At 40.5% G+C, this 10,400-nt stretch overlaps 1 protein-coding gene across 2 annotated transcripts in view; it reads left to right on the top strand.

Moving 5' to 3' along the window:
- The window catches only part of gak (cyclin G associated kinase), a 24,183-nt gene that overhangs the window by 12,980 nt on the left and 803 nt on the right, over nt 1-10,400 (top strand). The window contains exons 11-29 of one of the 2 annotated variants that reach the window (XM_035658014.1): nt 1,233-1,350; nt 2,340-2,348; nt 4,025-4,074; nt 4,212-4,360; nt 4,608-4,730; nt 4,880-5,013; nt 5,233-5,427; nt 5,543-5,660; nt 5,753-5,832; nt 6,008-6,201; nt 6,838-6,999; nt 7,218-7,384; nt 7,550-7,811; nt 7,906-8,100; nt 8,315-8,452; nt 8,572-8,658; nt 9,138-9,392; nt 9,807-9,955; nt 10,164-10,340. In XM_035658014.1, coding sequence (XP_035513907.1) covers nt 1,233-1,350; nt 2,340-2,348; nt 4,025-4,074; nt 4,212-4,360; nt 4,608-4,730; nt 4,880-5,013; nt 5,233-5,427; nt 5,543-5,660; nt 5,753-5,832; nt 6,008-6,201; nt 6,838-6,999; nt 7,218-7,384; nt 7,550-7,811; nt 7,906-8,100; nt 8,315-8,452; nt 8,572-8,658; nt 9,138-9,392; nt 9,807-9,955; nt 10,164-10,340 — 2,762 coding nt within the window. The remainder of the gene's footprint in view (nt 1-1,232; nt 1,351-2,339; nt 2,349-4,024; nt 4,075-4,211; nt 4,361-4,607; nt 4,731-4,879; nt 5,014-5,232; nt 5,428-5,542; nt 5,661-5,752; nt 5,833-6,007; nt 6,202-6,837; nt 7,000-7,217; nt 7,385-7,549; nt 7,812-7,905; nt 8,101-8,314; nt 8,453-8,571; nt 8,659-9,137; nt 9,393-9,806; nt 9,956-10,163; nt 10,341-10,400) is intronic. The other variant, XM_035658016.1, reaches the window with a different exon arrangement.

Raw genomic sequence — 10,400 nt, 5'->3', positions numbered from 1 at the left:
TTTGTTGTAACTGTCTAAAGTGGTTTCTGCTATTCTGGTATCGGTTTTAAGTAAGTGACAACTATAACCAAGTGCATTTTGGAGTAATTGGCTGGAGAAACAGGGGCACATCCTCAGTGTCTGCCAGCCCGTGAAGAGGCTATTGACAGGCCGACCGCACGGCCTCTTCTGCTGTGTGTGTCACAGAATTGTGTTAGATATGTACGGAAATTTCCCAACATGACACTCATTTTGAAATGGTTATAAGAGCAGGATTCTTTGACTTTGCTTCGAAGTGTACGCATGATGTTCTAGTCATTCTGTAACCCACTAACCTTAAATGATCTTGAGCATAAACCAAAGGCTTGTGTAATATTTAATATTTACTTTGTATGTCACTGGCTGCGATAGCTGGAATGCTCAGTTTTTAAATGTATACATTGCTTTTAGTATTAGTAAGCACAATAGAAAAGAGCAACCACAAGATTGGATGCCTGCTAAAATCGGGGTTAGAGAAGACTATACAGCCACAGACCGCATATTGGCATTTGGTGACTGTTGGTGATTTCCCACCCTACGGTATGTCTGAAGGAAAGTAAGCAAGCTCTAGAAATAGCTAATTGTTTTGTTTTTAGGTGATGGCATTTTGGAAAAAAAAATCACATTTCTGTTCTCCAAATGAGCAAAACAGCATTAATATTTTCCCATTTATACTCACTAACAACCATACGCACACATACACACACACGCAGACTGTGTACTATCCATTAAGAGGATTTCTGCACAGCTAGTCAACCATCTGTTGAAAGGCGGAATATGTTTGCTCTTTCCCTTGAGGAGTGGATCCAGTCCTCTCGTCCATTCATCAGACCAGGGCAATCTGTCGTATCTAAACATCGTGCAGCTCCAACACAATGGAAAGCAACTGATTTTATCTATTCAAAGTATTAAAAAAAAAAACAAGCATTTGTGTTTATGTGATGGTGTATGGTGCACATTGCAGCTAAGAGGGAATGGGCCATTTTGCAACTATAGAATAAGTATTTTACTTATGTTTTTCTAATTAGTCAAATGCATGTATTTAGGTCCTTTTATCATATCATTTTGCAGACTGTTTCATGCAAAGATTGCATAAATGCTTTTGTTCTCATTGTGAGGTAACCTGTAACCCTAAGTTCTATAGCTAAACCGAATGTCAGTGCAATGACAATGTCTGCAAATATATTATGTTCTGCATTCTCTTTTTCTTATAGGTGTCTACGATCCTGACCAATCGGGAAGTGGCCTCTTCGATATCTTAAGGGGAGGAACAGAGCGCTTCCTGACCAACATAAAGGACACTTCCTCTAAGGTCATCCAGTCAGTAGCAAGGTAAGGTGCTCCAACCTTGTTATCTTGATTATCATTGTTAAATGTATTCATATTCCATTTGCAGTCGAATACTTTTCAGTTAATATTTTTACGGCACGAGAGTTGAATAAAGCCTGTGATTCTGTTTTATTAATTTAACCTTACAGTCACCTTTTTCCTCACTTGGCATAGCATGGTTACGTGTTGCTGAATTAATCTCATGATTCCCATCATGTTAATGTTTGTTAGTGGTGTTGACTGAACTTTTAATTTAATTCCGCCACCGTGTTTGCTTTAGTAATCATTTATTACAATTTTGTTAATGGGAAATATCTGCTAACTGTTGAAATCACATTTATTGTACTAAAGTTATGCACTCATTGTCTTGTAAAGAATTTTTAATTCAGGCATCCACTGAATGGCTTAACAGTTTTCTAAACAATGCTGTTTGTCAGTTGTCAGCAGTCATGTTGCATCACCGTTGCATCAACCTGAAGCAAATGTAGATGATTGTACACCTGCAAATTGTCTATGTAATGTAACCATTCATACTCATACCTACCCTGACCCCAGATTAACCCTTTAAAAGGAACATTTTGCTGTTGGCTGTCTGAAATGAAGTTTTCCATTCAGATGGCAGACTTCCCAGTCCAGGAAAAGACAAGCCTCTTTGTAGTTCTTTCACCAACCACAGGTGTAAAAATAAGTCAGTGGATGGTGGGTGTAACGTAGTCAGACTGTAGTGTAGTGTAGTGATCAATGACACTGCAGAAAACATTTACAGTGATTGTTGAAGTATAGACAGGCAGCCTCTGTGACTGATCTGTTTAAAAGGGTTACAACAATGCAAAGTGTTCCTTTAATCACCACGTTATCCGTTCCAGTTTTGATGTTTCATTTGGTTATTCTATCATCGGTTTGTTCCATTTGTTTGGTCATTTTGTTTATTTTTTGTTGTTTCTTTTCTCTGTCCCAATCCCTCATGGTCCCACTATGTGTCCATCACCTAGCAACCCGAGGTAAATATGGGTCGGTGAAATGCGTCAGCTCATGCGTTGCTCTGTGTGCTCCAGTAGTTTGTGTTTGATTTAGAGGAAGAAAAACCCCACTAAGCCATTTGCTGTGCTGTGTCCGTCATCACAGCTTGCTGATCCTAACATCACACATTCAATAATTCAATTGAATGACTGCGGAGCGTGATGTGAATGGATGGATGAGTATCATTTTAAGAGTGAATGGAAGGGTCAAATGATTGAAAAATTATATCAGTGAATGACAAAAAAAAAAGTGAAACATATTCTATATGGATGTCGTGGGAACTAATTGGGCCAGCCAAGTTTAAAATGAAAATCAAGCATTAAATTTAGAGCTGGTGGTATAGCAATGATTGCCTCATTATAGAACCTGCAGCAGACAAGTCTTTGTAAAGTTAAATACCAGAAAGCAGTGCACAAGCAACAGCCCTAAAAGTTTAGTCAAAATGTGAGTGGTTTGTAAAAATGCCTTAATTTAGCTGCCATTGTTATACCAATCATAATTTGTATGTATAATTTGTAAAGAATTTTCAGCTGTTCAAGCCTCATCCATAGCCTATATCAGTGGTCCCCAACCTTTTTTGTTAGGGGGTACACTAACTATAATAAGTGTTTATACATTACTTTTAGCTATTTTATAATTCATTCATTGCTTTTAGATAAATATTTCAACTGAACAATTATCTATCATTTTAAGCTAACTATTGTAACTGTTTATACATTACTTTTAGCTATCTATTTTAACCATTTATTCATCACTTTTAACTAACTAACTCATGTAGGGTTTTGGGTGTTTGAGCTATAATCTTTACACTTAACTCCAACAAACTCCAAGAGTATATACAAGTACTCCTGTTTGGGAATTACTGTCAGATATGAATGACTGAATGAATGAGTGAATAATTAATGGTAGTTTAAAGGTTTTAATATGGCTCCACTGCTTACTAAATGGCAATTTCAGCTACATCTGTGTCCTAACCATCACCCGTCTATCCTGACACCACACATGTAAAATTGAGTGTCATCAGCATAGATAGATTTTTTTGTTTGTTTGGTTTTTTTTTGCTCAACCTAAAGTGTGTTTGTGTGTTCTAAATTTGAATTTTTAGTGGTATCATACTGCATTGTTTTTGCTGTTTGTCATTGTTCCAATGTGATATGCTATAAAATCCAATGTAGCCTATGTTCTACATCAATTAACTGCCAATAATATTTAACACCAAGGAGCTATTGGCAGTAATAATTCTCAAAAGCAACAACAAGCATCTGCCAGATGCATGTGCTGCAATAAAGACTCAGAGGAATAATAAACTGTAGTCTAATTTGTATATTTCCGGGACCTTCAAGACTGGTTGAACTTCTGTATTGTGTGGTAGCCCAGGCAGAGATGCCCATTCAGCCATCGATTGGGAACCTCTCCATCCTGCAACATTGTGTTTTCAATACCAGAATATACCTAGTATATAGTAATGCAAACTTTTCTTGTTTCTGAACCAGTTTGCGTTACCAGGCTGTTTGTTTGGCTCTATTTGTGCAGTCTCCCAGACCTTAGAAATACCTTTTAACTTTTTATTTCTTGTAGTGTTTTGTGTTTTTTGTCCTCTCCACTATTTTGTATACCAACTCCTTTTTTATAAGTGTGCTTGTAATTTCTCTTACAGCTATGCCAAAGGGGACCTGGATATTTCATACATCACCTCCAGAATAGCAGGTAGGCATAGTACCCTCCATAAAACTTACTTTTTAAATTTTGTTTACCTTATTTTACTTCATAATGTTGTCATTTTGCTGTCAAGAAACTGTTTATTTAATAGCTACACATTTCTCTCTATGTGTGTGTGTGCGCAGTCATGTCCTTCCCAGCAGAGGGGGTGGAGTCAGCGATAAAGAACAACATTGAGGACGTGCGTCTGTTCCTGGATTCGCGTCATGCTGGCCACTATGCTGTCTACAACCTCTCCAAACGATCATACAGGCCTTCTCGATTCCACAACAGGGTATGACGTTTGTGTGTATGTTTTTGCTGGGCGGATGTGTTTTAGAATGGGACATTATCAAACTGTCTTAATGTGAGTCACTGCTGTGAGTGGATAGTTTGTTTACTCTTAACAGTCAGTGTCAGAAGTGTTTTTCTCTTATTTGGCACTGTAATACATACCTTTTTATTATTGCTGTATATTTGCTATCGGCTACTGCTAAAGTTACTCTTGCTTTTTTTGTGTGTGTGTGTGTGTGTGTGTGTAGGTTTCAGAGTGTAACTGGCAGGTGCGCCGTGCACCTAACCTCCGCAGTCTCTACAGTGTTTGTAAGAACATGCATCTATGGCTCAAACAAGACCAGAGGAACATCTGTATAGTACACTGTCTGGTAAGTAACCTCTCGCCACCTGCTAGATGACTAAGATGATGGATGACTTAATCTCTAATGCATGCTCAGATGGGCTGAGGGAGTAAAATATGGAGGAGGATGACACCTGCAATATCTTTAATTATTAACTTCAGCTTTTCTCTTTGTAGGATGGCAGAGCGGCATCAGCAGTGGCAGTTTGCTCCTTCCTGTGTTTTTGTCGACTTTTCACCACTGCTGAGGCTGCTGTCTACATGTTCTCAATGAAACGCTGCCCACCCGGCATAGCACCCTCACACAAGAGGTATACAAACACACACGTACAAATTATGAGGTGTAGAAAAGGGTTTCGGTTTTGTTGCTTAGTCATCTTGGTTTGGATTTGAGCCTAGAATTATGGAATAGATCCTAAACAGATCTCAAATATATTTTTTGTCTTCATTTTCAAGCTCATCAAAATATTTACTGTTAACTAACAAAAGCCCACAATTCTTGATCCTTACCTTGCGTTTGATCGTCGCAGGTATATAGAGTATATGTGTGACATGATGGCAGAGGAGCCCATCATCCCCCACAGCAAGCCCATAATAATCCGCTCCATCGTCATGACACCTGTGCCGTTGTTCAACAAGCAGCGTAACGGGTGCAGGCCGTTCTGTGAGGTCTATGTTGGAGACGAGAGAGTCCTCACCACATCACAGGAGTATGACAAGATGAAGTAAGTTTGTAGACGCATAAGAATTCTCTTCAGCTTTCCCTCGGTAAAAGGAGTAAAACATTTTTTGGGCTGTTTCAATTATTAATTCTTTCTCTCATTCTTTGGCTCTTTCCAGGGATTTTAAGATGGAGGATGGAAGAGCAGAGATTCCCCTCAATGTGACAGTTCAGGGAGATGTACTGGTGGTGATCTATCATGCAAGATCTACACTCGGGGGACGTCTGCAGGCCAAGGTATGAGCACATCAGTTTTAGAATAGATTTGAGAGAAATTGTGATGAATATGGACAAAAGCTCATTTTTAATTCTACACTGTTGTTTCTCAGATGGCGTCAATGAAGATGTTTCAGATCCAGTTCCACACAGGCTTTGTCCCCAGAAATGCAACCACTGTCAAGTTTGCCAAGTATGTACACAATTTTGAAAAATGCAGTACTTTTGATTCAGCAAGATCACTGTTTTCGTATTCTTAACTTCCTATTCCCTGGACAATAATATTAACTACAACAGATTTGTTATTTTTTAATTAACTCTGTCTTCCTTCCTACTTCCTCTTTCCCATCTCCCTGTTCTCTTTTCAGGTATGACTTGGATGCCTGTGACATACAGGAGAAGTACCCAGATTTGTTCCAGGTCAACTTGGACATTGAGGTGGAACCCAGGGACAGACCCAGCACCAAGACCCCTCCTTGGGAGGGTTTCCAAACCAAGGGCCTCAACCCCAAAATCCTTTTCTCCTCTCGTGATGAACAGCAGGAAATCCTCAGCAAATTTGGTAGGTGACACTGTCTCCATTCTTTCACCTGTTTGACCTGTTGCCCTCAGGTAGGCGCTACAGGTGCATTAGGACAAAAACAGATTCAAAAACAGCTTCTTCCCAAAAGCAATAACCACCCTGAACTCTCACATGCACTGATTTCATAGTCCAACCACCCCAACCCCCGGACTCTCTTCAGTCACTATTACTATTTTACTATTATACACTGTTAAAAAAAAAAAATATCCCATACCATAATGTGCAATATATATATATATTTAACATCTGTATATAGCACCATATTTATTTTACAAATGTACATACTCCTCAAGATTGTTGCACTTATCTCCCTTTTTTCTTTTACACATTTACTTTTATGTCCTATTTTATACTGTATATTTTTATATTCCTTACACTGTTTTTGCACTGCTGTTGGAGTTGGCTTTTAATGCCATTGTACATGTGTATAGTGACAATAAAGGAATTCTATTCTATTCTATTCTATTCATTCACCCATCCATCTGTCTCTCAGTTTACTTATATATCAGAGATATTTCTTCTTTATACTCTCAATCCCACTAGAAGCATGTATTTCTACACTTTTTCTACTTCACTTGTACATTTGAACTTAACATCAAACCTCATTTACTACAGGTAAGCCTGAGCTGCCTCGACAGCCAGGTTCCTCAGCATTTTATGATTCAGAGTCGCCCCAGCCGGCTCAGACCCCAGAAGACTCTAATCCACCAGAACCAGACTCTCCTGGGAGCACTGATGGCAACGCCAACAACTTCTTCCAGACACTAGATTGGGAAGGTACTGTACCTGTGTTCTCGTTATACTATTTCAGCCTTACCAAAATCATCTCTGTTTTGCTCCATACATCTTTAATATTCTGATTATTGTCGTACATTATTAAGAAGAGGAGAGAGCCTCTCATTTTGTTCCCTGCCATAGTTCTCGCAGACAAACCCTCAAACAGACCTCTTGATTTACCACCCTACTCACTCACTGATTCCAATTTATATTTGTAGATGTGCGTGGCCCTCAGGATGCTTCAGACAGCCAAGGAGGGGGATCCATGAATGATCAGGAGGACCTGAGTGATCAATCAGAAGGAGAGTCCTTCTCTTATTCTGCCCCCAGTGGGGAGGCACTGTCACGTGACCCCAGTGAACCGCTGTTTGATGCTGACTTCCAGGTGGGGAACATCTTGGATGGCTGATTATATCATATTATACCATCAATACAGTATGACTTCTGTTATCATGCACCCTGACTGTGTTATGAAGTGGAGCCAAAATGGAGCCAGATTTTCTTCTTTCACAATTCCATTCATTTCTGTCTTTTCTTGGTGTTCCCGTAGAGCCCCCCTCCCGCAGCCCAGGAATCTCCTATTGGGGATACAGCTGACCTCTTGGGGTTGAATTCTGACCCTCAACCTCCTTCCATGTCCTCGACCTCCTCATCTGCTCCTCATCAAGGGGTCCAGGAAGGAATGAAGGCTGCATCCAGCAACAGTGACCTCCTCAACGACTTGTTTGCTCCCCCTGCTGGTCAGACAGTAGCAGTGCAGGAAGACTTGTTCTTCAGTGGGTCAACCAGCGGGGCCACACCCGACTCAAAGCGTAAGGGTCGAGGCTTGTTTTGTGCATTATTATGAAAAACTTAACCGGTATCTTCAGTGCATTTATTTTCTACCCCCCACTGTTCATGTTGCAGCCATGGGCGACCTTTTTGATCCGTTTGGGATGGGGTCCGGCTCTGGTGTTGGATCCAGTGTAGGTTCATCTAGGCAGGCCTCTGGACCGGACCTGTTTGGAGACTTGTTGGGTTCTGATAGTTCAGCCACCAGCGGGTTCAGCTCAGCTCACAGTAACCCCACTCCTGCTTCCAACACGAGCCTCTTCAACCTCAGTAAGTACATCAGCCACTGATATCACTCAGTATTATGTCCCAAATCATATCTCGCCATCTGCTTTTGGGACCACAGTTTTGCTGGAAAAAACATTTTTCTATTTTCTGCAATGTGGGTATTACATTCCTTTTGACATGTGCAGCCAGCAATCACTAATGGTATCATGCAAAAGAAACTTAATTGGTAAAACTTTGGCTGTTTGTTTCTTAACAGATAAGCTAGTGAATGATACCCCGAAGATGACATCATCAGCCAGCCAGCCAGACCTATTGGGTGGATGGGACAGTTGGGCAGCTGGCAACACTGCTAGCATTAGTGCCACTTCCAGCAAACCCAACTATACCAACACAGGTAGGTGGAGGAACATTATGTCAGGGTGTCAGGCTGGAGATTGACTGGAGCACTAGAAATTGTCAGTTTTGTAGACAATCATGAAAATTCTAACCTACATATTGTTACTGTGTCTGTAGCTTCTGGTGGGCCATCTATGTCAAAGGCCAAGTCTCAGACCTTTGATCCTTTTGCTGACTTAGGAAACCTGGCATCCAATTTACCAGGTAAGAGGCCTCATCAACTATCCAATTGCCTGTAATGGTCCAGTGTATAGGTTTGGATTTAGTGGCATCTAGCAGTGTGATTGCAGATTGCAGCTCCCTCAGGTCACCCTCTCCTTCCAAACTTAAAGGAGAAACTACGGTGGTCACGAAACACAAAAAAACACCCTATCTATAGCAAGTGTTTGTTTTGTCTGTTCTGAGCTATTGTAGAAATATCACTGTTTAACTTGGCAGCCTCCATTGAAGGCGACCCATGGCATCTGTAGATAAAAGGCTCTTTCTAAGATAATAGACACATAAGGATTCCTATATTCAGTTAATTATAGACTAATGAAAACATTCTTATGAATATTATATTACATTTCTGCCAATAGATCCTACTAAATGTTACACACTGGACCTTTTTAAAAGAGAAATACTTGAAATTATAAACTCATAGATTATCTTAAATAACTATTATTCCTGCTTGTTTCTTGTAGGTTCCTCTGGGCCGTCCTTTAGCACAAAGGCTCCTCCCTCCGCTGCTAAGCCTCAAGCCCAGCCTTGGCAGGCTGGAAGACCCACCTCAGCCCAGAACAAACCTTGGATGCCTGGATCAGGCTCCGGGTCCACACCCAAAGCACCCGCAGCATCTCAGCCTGCAGGTGCACAGCCCACCAAACCTAACTACAACCTTAACTTCGCTAGTGTCATTGGTGGGAGAGAGGAGAGAGGAGTCCGTGGGCCTGGATTTGGTAAGAAAAATTAAGTAGACCTGAGTTTGGGATCATTTTGTCATGTAATGTTATTTTATATGTTATCACTCAAATATTACTCAGATATGGTTTTCAACTGAAAGTGGAACAGGAATTTGTAACATTTATGTACATACTGTGTTGATTCTCTGTTCTATACTTTGGTGCAAACTCTTAAGAAATAGTTGAGCAATTCAGTATTTCAACTCATTCAGTAAAACAACTCAGCTTTGATGCTGCAGTTCTGTCACACAGCTACAGCACATGACACTGTTACATTCCTTTTTTTAAGGAATTTTGTATTTCCTCTTCAAAAAGGTTTTATCTTGTACAACAAACTCTGCTTGCATCTTATTATTCCTACAGATTTTCTGTGACAGACAATTAATTTCTCTGTATTGTGTTGTAACGCAGGCCCCAAGCCTAAGGTAAAGGAGGATGATTTTGAAGACCTGCTGTCGACTCAGGGTTTCGCCTCTAGGCCTGATAGGAAGGGACCAAGGACCATTGCTGAAATGAGGAGACAGGAGATCACAAAAGACATCGACCCACTTAAACTACAGGTAACAAATTTAAATGCACATGTGAAGGACATGTTACACACCAAAAAACCCACACAGTATTCAAAACAAATTCTTGAGTGGATGAAATATAGTTTGATCTTTAAAAATAGCAGGATAAAGGAGTGAATGCCTTTCTTGCATCACCCGCAGTGTTTCTGCCTTTTCCATGCTAAAAGTAGTAAAGGTTTATTTTATTGTCATGCTACAGATCTTGGACTGGATTGAAGGGAAGGAGCGAAACATCAGAGCACTGCTGTCAACTCTGAACACAGTGCTGTGGGAAGGTGAAACACGCTGGAAGCCTGTGGGTATGGCTGATCTGGTGACACCTGACCAGGTGAAGAAGTACTACAGGAAGGCTGTGCTCATTGTCCATCCAGATAAGGTACAGTATAACATGCTGTCTATGCAGTTAGCCAGGGCAGGAACCAAAACTTCCAAGACA

This window comes from Morone saxatilis, unplaced genomic scaffold, assembly GCF_004916995.1.
Source record: "Morone saxatilis isolate NCDOM2014 unplaced genomic scaffold, NCSU_SB_2.0 Contig16, whole genome shotgun sequence".
In the NCBI taxonomy this organism is placed as follows: Eukaryota; Metazoa; Chordata; class Actinopteri; family Moronidae; genus Morone; species Morone saxatilis.
Note: the sequence above shows the minus strand (reverse complement) of the source record. Positions and strands in the feature narration are given on the sequence as shown.